Genomic DNA, 20330 nt, shown 5'->3' on the forward strand with positions numbered 1-20330 from the left:
TGCCAAAGGAGCAAATCACTCAGTTGGCTGAAACACAAATGAATGGATGGATCAGGAATACTTTTTAAAATCATAAATCAAATAATAATAGGCATATCTGATAGGGAACTGACATAAAAGGTAAATTTATAAGTAGATAGTAAACAGGTTGAATTTTCTTATTTAACTGAACTCTTGACAAATACTACACTGAATCAAGAAATTCTTGCTCTGAAGTCATGTCTTTAAGTCTAGAAAAGATGCTGAGAAAAAAATTATAAAGAGATACATGTCTGTAGTAAGATAATATATTACAATTTAATTAAGCACAAAATTACATTTTCCAACTACTTAACAACATGAGGAAGGTCGTACTTTCCTCGTACACATTTCAATTTCACTCCAGGAAGATCCTGGCACCGTCCAACACGAACCAACACTAAATTATGTTCTTGAAGGTTATGGCCAATTCCAGGGACATATGCCACCATTTCCTTGCCAGTACTCAGACGTACCAACACACACTTACGATTGGCAGAATTTGGTTTCTTGGGTTTTTTGATAAGGGTTTTGAGCACTACACCTTTAGCAAATGGCTTTCCATCCAGAGGTTGTCTTGGAGGCCGTGTCTTGAAATGTGGTCCTGTTCTATGCATTTGAGTAAGTGAAGCCATGGTTCTACTAAATACATCTGTAAACAAAAATAATATATAAGCAGATATTAAACATTTATTATTATTATTTAAATTTCTTTCTGCTAATGCAGATTGCCATAGGACAAAACATACCATTTTCAATTTTAAAAAATAAGTTATAATGTCATTTATACACTAAACGATAAATTACATTTTTCTACATCTACTCTACAATATACAGTACATGATTCTGCAGAATTTGTACTGAACTTTTCAGTGCGAGAATGGCCACGTCTTGGCTTTAATAGCTTAGGGGAAAAAAAAAAAAGCAGAAACTTGGAAATAAGATAAAATAAAATGCAACAAAAGACACCAGGATGAAGGGTTTACGTAGGTAGTTCTCTTCCGTGTCCTTTCTATATTGTTATTTTGTTTCGGTGTTTTCCAAATTCATACGTTCGTCATCACCAGGTGGTTCATTCCAAGCTATGTGTTATGTGTTAATGTCATGCTTTAATAACGTGTGTACACATCATCATCATCATCATCAACCTCTGGTTTTCTCCACATACTTTCTTTCCATTCTTCAGCTCTGTTCTATTCTATCCTGGTGTCTTTCATTGCATTTTATTTTATGAGTTTCTATTTATTTCTTCTACACTTTCGACCCTTATTCGTCTGATGTCCTCTCTGATACTTCTCATGCACACGGTGCGATGGAACATCTTAATTGGAGCTTAATGTTGTCATCAGCTCCCGCATGGAGCGCTGTGCCAGCATACAACGAGCCACCTTGCAACGAACGAGCGTACTACTACAACAACTCTCCAACAGCAAAGCATTCTTGAATTCAAACGCTCATTATTGTAGAAGACTTTCTTGTAAACAGTTGAGATTTTCTTATGAAGACGCGGAGCAAACTTCTCCATGAAACGTAAAGAGTTTCACCTTGTTTTCTTGACATGGCATAACCCCAAAAGCCCATATCCTGAAATCTACAAGTATGAGCTGTGAAAGCATCATTGTTATCAAGAATATTAATATTATGTCATCTTACGGCAAAATTTATAAGAGCAAGATTTCTCTAAGACGATATGATAATATGGCAGTAATTAAATCTTATTTCTCAAACTGTTGAACATTTTGGAATAAATGGAAAAATTCTTTCCAGATCCCAGATAGAAAGTGTAGGGCAAGGAAGACACCTGATCACTCTGGGTATGATTTAATGATATTCCTTTCAATACTGTAAATAAACTCATTTGCTTTTTTTAACAGTCCAGCACTCAGACACTACTTTCGAGTAGAAGAATCACATGTTACGGTATAATAGGACTACACCTCTTTGTGGTTTCATAATCTTACATCTATATACAGGGTGAAGCAAAGTGCACTCGGGTGTCGCAGCGCGACTCCTCACCTGCCAGCAATAAAAAAATGTCTCTCACAAAAGTCTGTCCTGCGAGTGTATCCGGCAGAGAAAGAACGTTGAAGAGTGGCAATCTGGCAACATTGTAATCATATGTAGGGTAACTACCTCTGTCAGCACGTACTAGTCGTGCTGTACAGTTGGTGCAGTGGATGGAGTTTTGGGTTAGCATGAAGGAGGTCAAGAGTTCGATCCTGGGTTGAGGCGCACTTTTTTCTTTGCTAATTTCCATTAGATATTACATACTGTAATACAGTCAGACACCGCTTCTTAGGTCACACGTATCCTACATTTACAAAATTTAGTAACGCTGAACATGTAACGCATCTAGTTGATGAAGTGGTGCGACGTGTAAGGGGCGTCTTTCAAAGCTGACCAATGAAAACGAATGTTTGTGCATTTCTAGGATCGTAGTATGTAAGTGCAAATGGTTTCTAGAGGACGCGCTGCAATCGCTGTTGACGATTAAGACGCCAGATACCATACCACCTGGGCTACATTTATGAAATAAAAAACATACGCCTCAAACCAGGATCGACCCCCTCGATCTCCTGCATGGTAACCTAAAACTCTATCTACTGCACCAAATGTACAGCACGACTAGTACGTGCTGACAGAGGTAGTTACCCTACATGTGGTTACAGTATTGCCAGATTGCCACTCTTCAACGTCCTTTTTCTCCTGGATATACTCGTAGGACGAACTTTTGTGAGAGATATTTTTTTTATTGCTGGCTTGTGAGGCATCCGAGCACGCGAATTTCGCTTCACCCTGTATACAAAATAAGAGTTTTGTCTGTACACTGCTCAGAATTTAAAAAAGGATGGTATTTCTGTATCGGTCGTGTCCATACTAGCAAGGAAATGCACTTTTTAATTTTCCGTAATTTCAGTCTGTCTGTATGTATGTACACACATCACGAGAAAACGACTGAAGAGAATTTAATTAAAATCACTATGTAGTTTCCGGGAATAAGTCGCTACAATCTAGCCCATAAATAATCTTATTCACGCTGAGAGAAATGGTAGTTTAGGGGAAGGCCTAAAAATTAATTCTCAAATATTTATTTATTATTGGTCCTATCTTTATAAAAATCGGTATGCAAAGTCGCTACAATCTAGGTGATAAATAATCCTATTCACGCTGAGAGAAATGGTAGTTTAGGGGAAGGCCTAAAATTTAATTCTCAAATATTCATGTTATTAATGGTCCTATCTTATTGAAAAGCTGTATGCAAAGTCGCTACAATCTAGGTCATAAATAATCTTATTCATGCAGAAAGAAATGGTAGTTCAGGGGAAGACCTAAATTTAAATTCTCAAATTTTTATGTTGTTAGTGGTCCTATCTTAATGAAAATCAGTATGCGAAGTCGGTAAATAAGTCACTACAATCAAGGCCATAAATAATTTCATTCATGCTGAGTGGAATGGTAGTTCAGGGGAAGGCCTAAAATGTAATTCTCAAATATTTGTGTTATTAATGGTCCTATCGACGAATACCACATTACTAAAGTTATGTTGTTGTTTGAGTCATCAGTCCATAGACTGGTTTGATGCGGCTCTCCATGCCACCCTATCCTGTGCTAACCTTTTCATTTCTACGTAACTATTGCATCCTACATCTGCTCTAATCTGTTTGTCATATTCATACCTTGGTCTACCCCTACCGTTCTTACCACCTACACTTCCTTCAAAAACCAACTGGACAAGTCCTGGGTGTCTTAAGATGTGTCCTATCATTCTATCTCTTCTTCTCGTCAAATTTAGCCAAATCGATCTCCTCTCACCAATTCGATTCAGTATCTCTTCATTCGTGATTCGATCTATCCATCTCACCTTCAGCATTCTTCTGTAACACCACATTTCAAAAGCTTCTATTCTCTTTCTTTCTGAGCTACTTATTGTCCATGTTTCACTTCCATACAATGCCACGCTCCACACGAAAGTCTTCAAAAACATCTTTCTAATTCCGATATCAATGTTTGAAGTGAGCAAATTTCTTTTCTTAAGAAAGCTCTTCCTTGCTTGTGCTAGTCTGCATTTTATGTCCTCCTTACTTCTGCCATCGTTAGTTATTTTACTACCCAAGTAACAATATTCATCTACTTCCTTTAAGACTTTGTTTCCTAATCTAATATTTCCTACATCACCTGCCTTCGTTCGACTGCACTCCATTACTTTTGTTTTGGACTTATTTATTTTCATCTTGTACTCCTTACCCAAGACTTCATCCATACCATTCAGCAACTTCTCGAGATCTTCTGCAGTCTCAGATGAAATAACAATATCATCGGCAAATCTCAAGGTTTTGATTTCCTCTCCTTGGACTGTGATTCCCTTTCCAAATTTCTATTTGATTTCCTTTACTGCCTGTTCTATGTAAACATTGAAAAGGAGAGGGGACAAACTGCAACCTTGCCTCACTCCTTTCTGGATTGCTGCTTCTTTTTCAAAGCCCTCGATTCTTATCACTGCAGACTGATTTTTATACAGGTTGTAGATAATTCTTCGTTCTCGGTATTTGATCCCTATCATCTTCAGAATCATAAATAGCTTGTTCCAATCAACATTATCGAATGCCTTTTCCAGATCTACGAATGCCATGTACGTGGGCTTGTCCTTCTTGATTCGATCCTCTAAGATCAGTCGTAAAGTCAGGATTGCTTCACGTGTTCCTACATTTCTTCTGAAGCCAAATTGATCTTCTCCCAGCTCAGCTTCAACTTGTTTTTCCATTCTTCTGTAAATAATACGTGTTAAAATTTTGCAGGCATGAGATACTAAACTAATGGTGCGGTAGTTTTCACACCTGTCAGCACCGGCTTTCTTGGGAATAGGTATAACAACATTCTGCTGAAAATCGGATGGGACTTCTCCTGTCTCATACATCATGCACACTAAATGAAATAACCTTACCATGCTCGTTTCTCCTAAGGCAGTCAGTAATTCAGAAGGAATATCATCAATTCCAGGTGCCTTGTTCCTATTTAGGTCACTCACAGCTCTGTCAAACTCTGACCTCAAAATTGGGTCTCCCATTTCATCAGCATCAACAGCCTCTTCATGTTCCAGAACCAAATTATCTACATCGTTACCTTGATACAACTGTTGGATATGTTCCTGCCATCTTTCTGCTTTGTCTTCTTTCCCTAGAAGTGGCTTTCCATCTGAGCTCTTAATATTCATGCACCTAGATTTCCTTTCTCCAAAGGTTTCCTTGATTTTCCTGTATGCAGCATCTACCTTTCCCAGGACCATACAGCCTTCGACATCCTTGCACTTCGCCTTCAGCCATTCTTCCTTAGCTACCTTGCACTTTCTATCCACTTCATTCTTTAATCGCCTGTATTCTTTTCTGCCCTCTTCATTTCTAGCATTCTTGTATTTTCATCGTTCATCAATCAGGTCTAGTATCTCCTGAGTTATCCACTGATTCTTAGTTGATCTTTTCTTCCTTCCTAACATTTCTTCAGCAGCCCTACCGACTTCATTTTTCATGACTCTCCAATCTTCTTCTATTGTGTTTCCTTCAGCTTTTTCATTTAGTCCTTGTGCAACATGTTCCTTGAAACAATCCCTCACACTCTTTTCTTTCAACTTGTCTAGATCCCATCTTTTTGCATTCTTTCCTTTCTTCAATTTCTTCAACTTCAGATGGCATTTCATGACCAACAAGTTGTGGTCAGAGTCCACGTCTGCTCCTGGGAAAGTTTTGCAATCCAACACCTGGTTTCTGAATCTCTGCCTAATCATAATGAAGTCTATTTGATACCTTCCAGTGTCGCCAGGTCTCGTCCACGTATACAGCCGTCGTTTGTGGTGTTTGAACCAAGTATTGGCAAGGACTAAATTATGATCAGTGCAAAATTCAACCAGCCGACTTCCTCTTTCGTTCCTTTGTCCCAATCCAAATTCTCCTACTGTACTACCTTCTCTTCTTTTGCCTACCACTGCATTCCAGTCTCCCATCACAATTAGATTCTCGTCACCTTTTACATATTGTATTAAATCTTCTATCTCCTCATATATTCTTTCAATTTCTTCATCATCCGCTGAACTAGTAGGCATATAGACCGGCACTATTGTGGTGGGCATTGGTTTGGTGTCTATCTTGACGACAATAATTCTTTCACTATGCTGGTCGTAGTAGCTTACCCGCTGCCCTATTTTCTTATTCATTATTAAACCAACTCCTGCATTTCCCCTGTTTGATTTCGTGTTGATAATTCGGTAGTCGCCTGATCAAAAATCCTGTTCTTCCTGCCAACGTACTTCACTTATACCAACTACATCTAACTTTAGCCTATCCATCTCCCTTTTCAGATTCTCTAACTTACCACAACGATTCAAACTTCTAACATTCCACGCTCCGACTCGTAGAATGTCAGTATCCATCTTCCTGATGATCGCCCCCTCTCGTGTAGTCCCCACCCGGAGATCCGAATGGGGGACTAGTTTACCTCCGGAATATTTTACCCGGGAGGAAGCCATCATCAGTACATCATTCATACAGAGAGAGCTGCATGTCCTCGGGAGGTAGTTACGGCTGTAGTTTCCCGTTGCTTTCAGCTGTGTAGCAGTATCAACACAGCTAAGCCATGTTGCGTATTATTACATGGCAGTATCAGTCAATCATCTAGACTGCCGCCCTTGCAACTACCGAAAGGCTGCTACCCCCCTTTCGATGAACCATTCGTTAGTCTGGTCTCTCAACAGATACCCATCCGATATGGTTGCACCTGCGGCTCGGCTATCTGCATCATTGGGACACGCAAGCCTCCCCACCGCGTCAAGGTCACATGGTTCGCAGAGGAGGACTAAAGTTATATAGTATTAAATTTCCGATCATTTATGTGTTATACATTTTTATCTACCGGCTATGATAACAGAGATATTCATTCATGAATTTGGATTTTTGTTGCCAAGTCCATATCACCGCCAAGTCATGAGAAAATGGGTAAACAGAATTTAATGAAAATCGTTATGTTAAGTCGGGAAATAAGGAACTACAGTCCACGCTACAAATAATTTTGTTAGATTCCCTAATATCACAGAGAAGAAAGAAAACTAAATGTGAAGGCCTACAGTACAGAAAACTCATAACATTGAACAACAATAACATTACATTGATCACTGTTTGTTGTGATGTGCTTTGTGTCTTCTGTTGCTAGTCATGTCCGATAGATGGGATTACTGTGGTATACAGAGTATTTTTTTTAAATATGCTTTACGTCGCACCGACACAGATAGGTACTATGGCAACGATGGGTTAGGAAAGGGCTAGGAGTCGAAAGGAAGCGGCCCTGGCGTTAATTACGGTACAACCCTAGCATTTGCCTGGTGTGAAAATGGGAGACCATGGAAAACCATCTTCAGAGCTGTTGACAGTGGTTTTTGAACCACTACCTCCCGGATGCAAACTCACAGCTGTGCGCCCCTAACCACACGGCCGACTCACTTTCTTCTTAAGCATGCCATTCCTCTGGTTCATAAATTTTCTGATACTACTGGTACGTAACTAACTGGTTCATCATAGCCTTCGAGCTATTCAAACCCTACCCTGAGGCAATGATTGGAATGAGCAGTATGTATATTTAACGGAACAATGGCAGAGCAGTGTTCATGGTTGTCTGCGGCCTGGTCATTCCAGCACTGGAATTTTGGACTGTTAGATCGGCATCATAGTACTGTCAAAAACATATCAGATGTAAGGCTTTTCAGGCGTTTGCTCTATTAACCAGCGTTTCGTCTTAGGTCTGACACTAGACTCGTCCGTTTTTGACATGCTCTATTGGTGAAAAATATCTAATTCCCTCCATGGGAATTTAGAGTTTTCCATCGTAGTACTGTTCATTAAAAGTGAGAAAATGTGTGGTTTTTCATTTGAGCGAGTATTTTATATGATGACATTGCTTTTAATCCCTACATTCCTATTGACGTTTTTGTAATGGCCTAAGTTCTTTGTAGGAAAACCATAAAGTCAGTCTTTCTGAGAATCCCGTAACAAAGCACGGGTACAGCAGCTAGTCTTAAATAACAGATAATACCAGGTAGGATAAAAGTTCCTTTTTAAATCTTAAACATAACCATGTTTTAGGGGCTGCCTGGCCGAGGCAGTAAAGGCATGTTTGGTTCACCCAGAGGGATGTGGGTTCAATTCCCTGACAGGAAGTCGAAAAATTTAAGAAACAAGATTTCCACTGGTGGAGGTGCACATGACTCTGAGGTTCACTCAGCCTACACCAAAAATGAGTACCAGGTTAATTCCTGGGGGCAAAGGCGGCCGAGTGTAGAACTAACCACTCTACCCCACCAAGTGCCGAGGTTACGGATAATGGAAGCCCTTACCTTCCACACCTCCCGGGGCCTTCATGGCCTGTACAGAGATGACTTTGCTTTGCTATAATCATGTTTTAATGTAGGCCTTTTCCATTACTGTGAATTAATTCGTTAAGAAATAATTAATACTGTTACCAGTAGCTCTGAAATGCATTGCAGAATACAACTTAATAAAAAATGTGCCTGGTAACAATATTAATTATTTCATAATGAATAAAAGTTATTTTCTCCAAAAATTTGTTCTTGTTTTTCAATTACTTGTTTGTTTCTCAAAAAACCACAGGAAAATCATCAGTTATTTTCCACTATCAATAAATCAGTGCCTGAACTATATGAACTGCATGTCACAAAACAAGGTCTCCATTCTGATTGAACTTCATACAGAAATTAGCAATCCAATGTTTCAAATTTGGGGAAAGTGAGTTGTATCTTATCCTATGCTATTGTTCAATATTTGTTTCAATCATCTTAAAAACACATCATTCCCATTAATTTTTTTCTCCAACAATTCTCTCCAACAGGTTTTCCCCCAAAACTCTGTTTAAATTTAAATTAAGATTGTATTGAAACCATTAAATACCATATTACTTGAGAGTTAATCTATTTATTTACTGACCTTCCCAACACCATGAGATAGCTTTGAAGACAAAGCAAATCAAAACAAAGATAATTTATTTTAAATTCACAAAATGTATTGAAAGATGGTTCAGCAATAATAATCCACAGAGGTGTATTCTCATAAAAAAAAAAAAAATTAAAAAAAAAAAAAGGTCAAGCATACCAATAATACCAATGGGATCTTCTGTTTTGCATGGAATCTGAAGTACAGGGACTTGATTTTTCATTTTGAAAATCCCATATCTTCTGGTCGGGAAATGAACCACAGTTTCCTTGGTGAAAAGCCAGTGACTACAACACTCAGCTATAATGCTCCCCTCAGGCCATGAATTTAAACAAAACCAAGCTTAATTACCATATAACCAATATAAGGAGTAGAAACAGAAGTGAAAGCGAGGATAAAAGTAAGGAAAATTGTGACAATAGATGAGAGATAGATGGATCTTGGAAAGTGCAGTGGACAAAGTACTGTTCGCGCACCTTTTAGCGATACATGGACACCCTAGTGCTGAATAGGTCGACCTCAGGTATTTTCGAGATTCGTATTGGCAATCTTTGAAATACAAACTATGAATCGCTTATGCATCGCTGTGTGACATCTGGTGTACACTTTACGTACTAGTACTGTTGTTGTTTACACAGCAAAGCCAAACTATAGAATTCATGCTGGGAACAAGATTCGCATCAAGAAATGTTATATAATGTATGTATGACACAGTTGTTGGCTTAAGATAATAAAGGTTTAGAAAATTAATGTCGATCAATCATATTATCGATTCAATTCAGATTTCATTTCCATTCAGTTGGCAGTATTACCGGAACAGGGAGAGGTCCCTCTTTACTCCTCCTACCCGTACAAAGAAATATTGCTAAAAGGTGCGCGGACTATATATGCAAAGGTAAACAGGTCCCAGAATAAGTTATTTATTACTGAAGTCTAGATTCATAAGTGTCAAATGGAAGATTTTACCCTCATTGAGAGCATGAACACTAATATTAGTAAGTACAGAACAACAGGAAAAAAAAACATGCAAACAAACCCAAGCCATGAACAACCCATTAAAGGCCTGGCAAGCTGCAGGGTGTTGCATGGTCAGCATCAATGTGACAAGATCCTTAGCAGAACTGCTGGGCAATCTTGACCAGGTCTGCTACCTCTCATATTAAAGAGCTCTTCAATTGAAGTCATGACGATGAGCAAACCCCATTACAGCCCTCACTCAAGAATTATTAATAAAAATTTAGAGTGCTTATTGCTAGCCTGGTGCAGTCTTTGTAAGGCAGACCCTCCAACGAGGGTGGGCGACATTTACCGTGTATAGGAAACTGAAAATAATTGTGGCTACTGTGTGTGGTGGTTGAGCAACAGGGATGTTGAGGACAACATAAAAATCCAGTTCCCGAACCAAGGAAATTAACCATTTAAGGTTAAAATCTCCCCTTAGAGGGCCACTATGCTGACCATTTAGCTAAGGTGCCAGACACTCAAGAATGAAAATCCGTAGGCTGGCTGGAATTCGAACCCGGAGCCTCAAGGGAAGAGGCAGACGAATGACCCTATATTGTAAGCTAGGTCATTTCTCTCGTATTTTGGATAGAATCAATACCAGAATCTATATGAAACTGAGACGCTGTTGTTGAGAAATATATAATACTGTACTTCTGAATTGTCATATCTACTCACAAGGATAGGTTTCGGACAAGATTTGGAACACGACGCCGAGCTTTCTCGGTAGTATTACCATATTATAATGTGAAAATAACAACTGTCAATAAAACATTTGGAATTACCTTGTATAGTACATGCCTTCATGGTCATTTGAGATAGCCTCTGACAGACGAAATTCATCTTCACACTTTCTATAAAGTGTATCACAAGATACCAGTATAAATACTCAATAACAAATCTACCAGATTACCAGAATTCTTTGAGTGGGAATCGTAATCGTGAGTCACAAATCTTCGTGTAACAGAAATTACTATGTTAAGTATATTCTATCCTCAATGTTTACACTCTTCCTTTTGATGTTCTTTTGTTTTTCAAGGGCCCAGCTGTACCACGGCCGACTAGATCTCTCGCCGCTCTCCTTGTGAAGCGACACATGTGGCGTGTGTGTGGTAGCACGGCCGACTTGATGCGTCGCTCTAGCTAGCTCCTTACCGGCCTTGACAATCGGGTCCACGTACTGTAATCGGAGTAGTTACACAACTCGACACGTGGCGCTGGCGGCCGACCTATTTGCGGTAGAAATGCATACCGTACTTTTTTATGGAAAATATATTGACTTTGGTTGCCGATTTATCGTAATTTAGAAGTATGGAGAATATTACATGGGTTAATACTGTTAAAATGATTAATCTTAAAGGTTACTTTCGTTGATATTTGCAATGATGTCGTGAAATGAAACTGCGGGGAGATGACTTAGTCCAGCTGACGTTCTGATATTGACTCTGATTGCCGATGTATCTTAATTTATGGAATAAAATAGTATGTTACATTGACAAATATTGTTAAAATGATTAATCCTAAAGGCTACTTTCATTGATATGTGCCAAAACAACGTCGTGAAATGAAACTGCGGAGGATGGAGTAGTCCAACTGACGTTCCTTAATTGTGAGGAATAATAGTAATCGTTTTTATTATCATGGCATTTAGATACATAGCAGAACTTACCACAATGCTTTTATCTTCTGATGTTAATATCGAGATTAAGAGTCATTGTTCAATTAGAGTTTTAAAATTCTACAAGCGCTGCTCTCAGGAAGGGGGCTGCACAAAACATAAGAGTCTTACTTTTTCCATATTCGTTGTATGCAGAGCATAAATATTTTGACTCAAACATGTTTAAATGTTAATTTCAATACATATAGTTTCAGATTATATTTCATTCATACCTTTTACTAGAATATTAAATACCGGGCAAGCTGGCCATGCTAAATTCAGAAAATAAATTTTACTTGAAATGCAGTAGGGTAGAACAAGTTGGCCGCGCGGCGTGGAGCTGTGAGTTTGCATCCGGGAGATAGTGGGTTCGAACCCCACTGTCAGCAGCTCTGGAGACGGTTATCCGTGGTTTCCCATTTTTACATCAGGCTGTACCTCAATTAAGGCCACGGCCGATTCCTTCCCACTGCTAGCCCTTTCCTATTCCATCGGCGTCTTAAGACCTATCTGTGTCGGTGCGACGTAAAACAAATAGCGAAAGAAGAATTTTAAATAAAAATTCAGTGAGAGAAAAGTATTTTGAGTAAATAAAATGTAAAGTGTTCTCTGCTCGATGATGATGATGATGCTTGTTGTCTAAAGGGGCCTAACATGTAGGTCATCGGCCCCATTGCTCAGGTAACAACACTTCATACGCTGGCCTTACCGTCATAGCAGTAGTGATTCTTACTTGTCAATGTTTAAATGTTAAAGTTCAGATTATCTTGAACAAAAATGTGTTGTGTTGCTGTCATATGGCAAATACGACACCGCCTAAAGGATTATTCTATGAAAGAATATTCATGGGTAAAAATGATTAGCGGCCACTCACGGAGGCCCGGGTTCGATTCCTGGCCCTGCCACGAAATTTCAAAAGTGGTACGAAGGCTGGAACGGGGTCCACCCAGCCTTGGGAGGTCAACTGTGTAGAGGGTGGTATCGATTCCCACCTCAGACCTCCTCGAAGTGGTTTCCCACAGTTTCCCACTTCTCCTCCAAGCAAATGCCGGGATGGTAACTAACTTAAGGCCACGGCTGATGCCTTCCCTCTTCCTTGGATATGCCTTCCAATCTTCCCATCCCCGACACAAGGCCCCTGTTCAGCATAGTTGTGGCGGCCTGGGCGAGGTACTGGTCATCCTTCCCAGTTGTATCCCCCGACCCGCAGTCTCACGCTCCACGATACTACCCTTGAGGTGGTAGAGGTGGGATCCCTCACTGAGTCCGAGAGAAAAGCCAACGCTGGAGGGGTAAACAGAGTAAGAAAAGAGAAAGAAAGAACGAAGGTAAATACCCGACATAGAAACGGAAAACTAAGACGTAGTTTTGTCCTGGTCTACAGAGAATTCGTAAAATGATAGTGTCCCTTTGCTTTTTTCCTGTTCGGAATACAAAAAAGGCACACAGCAATATATATTCGAATATTTCCTAACACAGTTAAAGAAAAGCAGATCAACACACCATTAAAAACGAATTAGCACATAAATTAAAATCCTTGTTCAGGACGAAGTTACAGCGAGAAATCACTTTGTTCTTGTTTCCATAACATTTCTGCTCGAAGTACGAAAAGGAACACAAGAATGTCTCAAATTCCAAGATTTGTAAACACAATTTAAAAAAATATAATCACCACACTACACAATAAAAAATAAACTCACTAGCGCATAACTATCAGATTTCATTATCAAGCCAACAAGCACCTCATTGCGAACACATTGCTAACATTTACGACAGCAAAACCAAAAAATAAAACTGGAAATGCGGCAATTTGCGGTATACAGCATCCTGTCAATGGGTAGTAGGCCAGCGCTCCAGCGGCATTATGGTGAAACTTTCCAATTACAGCTTTATGCTGGGCTTCACAAGCGATTGTCAAGGCCGGTATAAGGAGCGCAGCGAGGTATCCAGTCGGCCGTGGTGGTAGTGATGGGTCGAACTAGCTCTTTTGAGGGAGCTAGCTCATTCGCTCCCGCTCCTAACTGAGAGTCGTTCAAAAGAGTCGACTCTTGGGAGCGGGAAGGTAGGAGCAAGCCAGGAAGTCAGAGGCCGCTCTCCGCTCCAGGTTCGTTCGTTCATTCGTTCATCCGGTTTAGGGCAGACGGCTCTTTATGACTTCCGGTCGCTCTGTATGACTTCCGGGAACGAACGATATAGCCACGGCCGACTTGATGCGTCGCTCTAGCTAGCTCCTTACCGGCCTTGACAATCGGGTCCACGCACTGTAATCGGAGTAGTTACACAACCCGACACGTGGCGCTGGCGGCCGACCTATTTGCGGTAGAAATGCATACCGTACTTTTTTATGGAAAATATATTGACTTTGGTTGCCGATTTGTCGTAATTTAGAGCTATGGAGAATATTACATGGGTTAATACTGTTAAAATGATTAATCTTAAAGGTTACTTTCGTTGATATTTGTCAAAATGATGTGAAATGAAACTGGGGGGAGATGACTTAGTCCAGCCGACGTTCTGATATTGACTCTGATTGCCGATGTATCTTAATTTGGGGAATAAAATAGTATGTTACATTGACTAATATTGTTAAAATGATTAATCCTAAAGGCTACTTTCATTTATATGTGCCAAAACAACGTCATGAAATGAAACTGCGGAGGATGGAGTAGTCCAACTGACGTTAATTAATTGTGAGTAATAATAGTAATCGTTTTTATTATCATGGCATTTAGATACATAGCAGAACTTACCACAATGCTTTTGTCTTCTGATGTTAATATTGAGATTAAGAGTCATTGTTCAATTAGAGTTTTAAAATTCTACAAGCGCTGCTCTCAGGAAGGGGGCTGGACAAAACATAAGAGTCTTACTTTTTCCATATTCGTTGTATGCAGAACGTAAATATTTTGACTCAAACATGTTTAAATGTTAATTTCAATATATATCGTTTTAGATTACATTTCATTCATACCTTTCACTAGAATATTAAATACCGGGCAAGCTGGCCATGCTAAATTCAGAAAATAAATTTTACTTGAAATGCAGTAAGGTGGAAAAAGTTGGCCGCGCGGGGTAGAGCTGTGAGCTGTGAGCTTGCATCTGGGAGATAGTGGGTTCGAACCCCACTGTCGGCAGCTCTGGAGATGGTTTTCCGTGGTTTCCCATTTTCACATCAGGCTGTACCTCAATTAAGGCCACGGCTGATTCCTTCACACTGCTAGCCCTTTTCTATTCCACCGGCGTCATAAGACCTATCTGTGTCGGTGCGACGTAAAACAAATAGCGAAAGAAGAAGAAGAATTTTAAATAAAAATTCAGTGAGAGAAAAGTATTTTGAGTAAATAAAATGATGATGATGATGCTTGTTGTCTAAAGGGGCCTAACATCTAGGTCATCGGCCCCATTGCTCAGGTAAAAACACTTCATTCGCTGGCCTTACCGTCATAGCAGTAGTGATTCTTACTTGTCAATGTTTAAATGTTAAAGTTCAGATTATCTTGAACAAAAATGTGTTGTATTGCCGTCATATGGCAAATACGACATCGCCTAAAGGATTACTCTATGAAAGAAAATTCATGGGTAAAAATACCTGATTAGCGTGATTAGCGGCCACTCACAGAGGCCCGGTTTCGATTCCTGGCCCTGCCACGAAATTTCAAAAGTGGTACAGTACGAAGGCTGGAACGGGGTCCACTCAGCCTTGGGAGGTCAACTGTGTAGAGGGTGGTATCAATTCCCACCTCAGACATCCTCGAAGTGGTTTTCCATAGTTTCCCACTTCTCCTCCAAGCAAATGCCGGGATGGTAACTAACTTAAGGCCATGGCTGCTTCCTTCCCTCTTCCTTGGATATGCCTTCCAATCTTCCCATCCCCGACACAACGCCCCTGTTCAGCATAGAAGTTGCGGCCGCCTGGGCGAGGTACTGGTCATCCTTGCCAGTTGTATCCCCCGACCCGCAGTCTCACGCTCCAGGAATCTACCCTTGAGGTGGTAGAGGTGAGATCCCTCACTGAGTCCGAGAGAAAAGCCAACGCTGGAGGGGTAAACAGAGTAAGAAAAGAGAAAGAAAGAACGAAGGTAAACACCCGACATAGAAACGGAAAACTAAGACGAGAGTGTTACCTGCTTTTAGCCACTCCGTAGTTTTGTCCTGGTCTACAGAGAATTCGTGAAATGATAGTGTCCCTTTGCTTTTTTCCTGTTCGGAATACAAAAAAGGCCCACAGAAATATATATTCGAATATTTCCTAACACGGTTAAAGAAAAGCAAATCAACACACCATTAAAAAACGAATTAGCACATAAATTAAAATCCTTGTTCAGGACGAAGTTACAGCGAGAAATCACTTTGTTCTTGTTTCCATAAAATTTCTGCTCGAAGTACGAAAAGGTGCACAAGAATGTCTCAAATTCCAAGATTTGTAAACATAATTTAAAAAATATAATCACCACACTACACAATAAACAATAAACTCACTAGCGCATAACTATCAGGTTTCATTATCAAGCCAAAAAGCACCTCATTTGCGAACACATTGCCAACATTTACGACAGCAAAACCAAAAAATGAAACTGGAAATGCGGCAATTTGCGGTATACTGCTTCCTGTCAGTGGATAGTAGGCCAGCGCTCCAGCGGCATTATGGTGAAACTTTCCAATTACAGCTTTATGCTGGGCTTCACAAGCGATTGTCAAGGCCGGTATAAGGAGCGCAGCGAGGTATCCAGTCGGCCGTGATATAGCGCAAATAGTTTATGTTTTCCACAACAGATGGCAGCACAATGTCCAGTTCAGAAAGCTACTCTTGAAATAAAACTAATTAACAACTAATACATGCACTCCTGGCAACATTGGCAAATAATCTAACGATAAAGCTTTATATACAGTAACGAAGAAATGTTTAACAAAAATGCAGTATTAATGGATAACATCTAATATTACTTTGCCCATGTTCCTTTCTTCTTAAAATGATGCTTTTCAAGACTGAATGCACCGTGACGAGACGTATGTTCATGATATTGGCAATACTTACACGTTAATAAATAATTGTTTAAGAATGTAATGGGATGTAAGTTACTATAGTATACACTAAGCCATGAGTTTTTTATTCATAAGCGCCCAAAATAGCGTGATTTTACATCTTCTAGATTAATCATGACTCCCGTCTTTATTTGAAGGAGCGAGATAGTTCACCTTTTACACAACAGATGGCAACACAATGTACAGTTTGGTACGCTACTCTTGGAATAAAACAAATGTACATTGCTGCCAAAATTCGCAATTAATCCGATGATAAAGTTTTATACACAGTAACGAAGAAACGTGTCACAAATATACAGTGTTGATTGATGACATCTAATATTACTTTGCCTAAGTTCCATTCTCCTTAAAATGATGTCTTTCAAGATTGAATGCACCGTACGGGACGTATGTTCGAGATATTGGCAATACTTCCCTTCGAACCCGGCAATCCAGATAAGCATAAGAAGAATCTCTATTCCTGTGCACGTAGTTTACATTTCACTCAAAAGATGTCATCAGAACATCCTCTTTCGACTGGAGCTGCAGAAAGTTTCTCACTTGACACTCCGCGTTACATTTGGATACACTTCAAGGTACACAGTTCCTTAATAAAGTAAATAACCATGCTTTTGCTATTTTGAATGATGGCTCTCCTACGCGTTTGACTGCGCCTTCTGCCCCTCCTAGCGCAGTAGATTTAACATTGTGTAAGCGAAATATGGTGTCTATCGCTACATGGCATACTTTGAGTGATACTTATTCCAGTGATCATTTCCCTATTGTTATTTCTTATGGTGTAGGCAGACCCTTTTCTCCACCGCACAACACATTACAACATAACATGATTCGATCTTTGAGGAGATTTAAACCACAAATATATACCGCTTACATTGAGGATGCGTTACAAAAAATACCGGAAAATACTTTTTCATATCAAACTTTACTGCAGATTTTAAGAGCTTATATTAACCTTCACCACCCCATCAGCGCTTCACCTCCTTTATCTTCTAGGAAACCTGTGCATGTTAAGTGGTGGGATGACGAATGTCATTTGCTGATTCAAACTCGTAAAGTACTGTTTCGACAATATAGGCAGCACGCAACACCTGAAAATTACTTCCGGCTCAAACGACACATGGCACAAACCCGCCGAATTTTCCATCAAAAGCGTCGTGTCGCTTGGAGGGAGTTTATATCGTCCTTCACGCGTCAGGTTCCAATTGCAGACTTGTGGAATGCCATCAGGGCAATCACAAGAGTTACGCAGCACTCCCCTGCCAAGACCATCCCAGGTCAAGTATTATCAGATTTTCTTGTTAGAGAGACGCCAGATTTTGTAGTGCCACAGTATGTTCATTCCCAAGACCCACTAGACGCACGTTTTTCCGTATTGCTACAACCCTGCGACTATCAGGAATTAGAGGCAGTACTCCATTCATGCTCAAATTCTTCCCCAGGTCCAGATAATGTATCCTATCAAATGCTCCAATTATTACCTATTAGAGCTAAGAAGGCATTACTAAATAGGTATAATGATATTTTTCGCAATCACAGTACACCGGTTAGTTGGAATGAATTTTTCCTAATTCCCATTCTTAAAAATAAGCAGTTACCCACTGAGGTAAGTAATTATCGCGGTATAGTCCTCGGTTCGTGCATCCGTAAAGTCTTTCTAAAGATCTTACTTCGAAGAATCCTATGGGTATTAGAATACTATAACTTGACGCCTCGATATCAATATGCCTTTTTTAAGGGACGCAGTACATCTGATGCATTTAATAGTTTTGTTATCGATTTACTATTAGCTCGTCATAGAAAACATAGTACCATAGCGGTTTTTCTTGATATTCAACGGGCTTATGATTCCGTACCTTTGAACATATTATGGGAAAAACTTGCAACTCTTAAGATTCCTGAGGGATTTATTAGCATTCTCAGACAACTCCTGACTTATCGAACACTCCGATTTAAATCGACACCTTGTACACTCCAGCCCCGGCAGGTAAGTAATGGGTTACCACAGGGCGATATTCTGAGTGGTATTCTTTTCGCTCTTTTTATGAAAGATTTTGAAACGGTCATTTTACGTCATGCTCGAATACAGGCGTATGCTGATGATTTTTTGATTTATTGTACACATGAAGATTTACAGCTCTGTAGACAACATATTAGTTTCACGCTTCATGAAGCTAAAACATGGTTAGAGGCCCATGGGTTAAATCTTTCCATAGCGAAATGTCGAGCAATGATATTTACACATCACCGAACCTATGACCGATCGCCACTTGCTTTTGATCAGTATGAAATACCAGTGGTTAGTCATCATAAATATCTTGGGTTATTTATCGATCAAAAACTTACATGGAAACATCATTTTTTATATTTGCGTTCGAAGAGTGAACGGTATATTCAGGTCATACAGGCCGTAACCCGTAGGCAATGGGGGGCAGATCCCGTTGTGGTGCTATCTTTGTACAAAACCACTATTAGGACGATATTGGACTACGGATCACATATTTTTGACGTAGCATCTTCTACTAACTTGAATATTCTTAACACTTGTCAATATAAAGCAATACGCTCCTGTATTGGAGCTTTAAAGTCCACACCTACCAATGCCCTTTTAGTTGAAGCCTGCGAAGCTCCCTTACAAGTACGTAGAAAAATACTTGCGACGAAATATTTACTTAAAACGTTTTCTTTCACAAGTCATCCTTTAATTCCGAAGTTACAGTTACTCTCGGAGTATTATTCAGTTCGGCGCCAGGGTTTACGCAGATTGCCTGTACTGTTTCATGCGTTTAATACATTGAAGTCGAAACAGTGTACCTTAATACACAGTGTTACTTTATTACCCTATACCTTACCCTATCCTGTTTCTTATTTTAAGCCTCAAATAATTTGGCCTATGCGTAATGGCTCTACTAATGTTCCTTGTCTGCAGGAGACCGAGATACGTCCTGTTAAAAGAGTGAAATTTTCTCATATTCCACGAAGCATAAACATTTTTACAGATGGGGCAAAGAACATTAATGGAGTTGTTTCCGCTTATTATATACCTTCTCTAAATGTTAAAGAACAATATGGTTTGCCTCGTGACTGTTCGATTTTTACGGCGGAGCTATTCGCCATACAGCAAGCTTTACTTTTTGCTCAGCGACAGGGATATACGAGAGCTACAATTTATACGCATTCGCTGAGTGCATTACAATCTTTGGTTTCGTATGAGTTATCCTATAATTGGTATATTTACAATGTCAAGAGTCTCCTTTATATGCTGGACAACGTCGGTATTTCCATAACTTTAGTATGGGTACCAGGTCATGTGGGTATCGACGGTAATGAAAAAGCAGATTGTTTTGCAAAACAAGCTTCTCGTCTTCCTGTTCCGAATACTAACAATATGGTTCCAGCTTCTGATTATGTATTTGTTATCAGACAGGAGGGGTATCAAGACTGGCAGAATTTCTTTCGACAGACTGCACAAGTCAAAGGTAACTTTTATTATCATTTACAACCAACACTTTTAGTTAAACCTTGGTTTATACGAGGATCTTATACTAGACGACATATTATTAACATCATTCGGTTACGGTTTAATCATGCCCTTACACCACAATATCGATCACGTTTCCATTTAA

The 20330-nt window shown here is 39.7% G+C and overlaps 1 protein-coding gene across 1 annotated transcript; it reads right to left on the reverse strand.

Annotated features, from left to right (window-relative positions):
• Positions 1–278: 278 nt before the first annotated feature.
• On the reverse strand, positions 279–11087 carry tko (technical knockout). Its single transcript, XM_067144648.2, has 2 exons — positions 10793–11087; positions 279–670 (listed from the first exon to the last, which is right to left on the reverse strand). Exons 1-2 carry the CDS (start codon positions 10848–10850, stop codon positions 327–329), a joined length of 402 nt encoding a protein of 133 aa, XP_067000749.1. The 5' UTR covers positions 10851–11087; the 3' UTR covers positions 279–326.
• Between the last annotated feature and the right edge of the window lie 9243 nt (positions 11088–20330).

The sequence above is a fragment of the Anabrus simplex genome, chromosome 3, assembly GCF_040414725.1.
Source record: "Anabrus simplex isolate iqAnaSimp1 chromosome 3, ASM4041472v1, whole genome shotgun sequence".
Taxonomy (NCBI): Eukaryota; Metazoa; Arthropoda; class Insecta; order Orthoptera; family Tettigoniidae; genus Anabrus; species Anabrus simplex.

Coding starts and splice junctions, on each gene's coding strand:
- tko (XM_067144648.2), bottom strand. CDS start 10,850: ATGAATTTCGTCTGTCAGAGGCTATCTCAAATGACCATGAAGGCATGT. Junction 671..10,792: donor GAAGGCATGTACTATACAAG/GTAATTCCAAAT, acceptor TTTTGTTTACAG/ATGTATTTAGTAGAACCATG.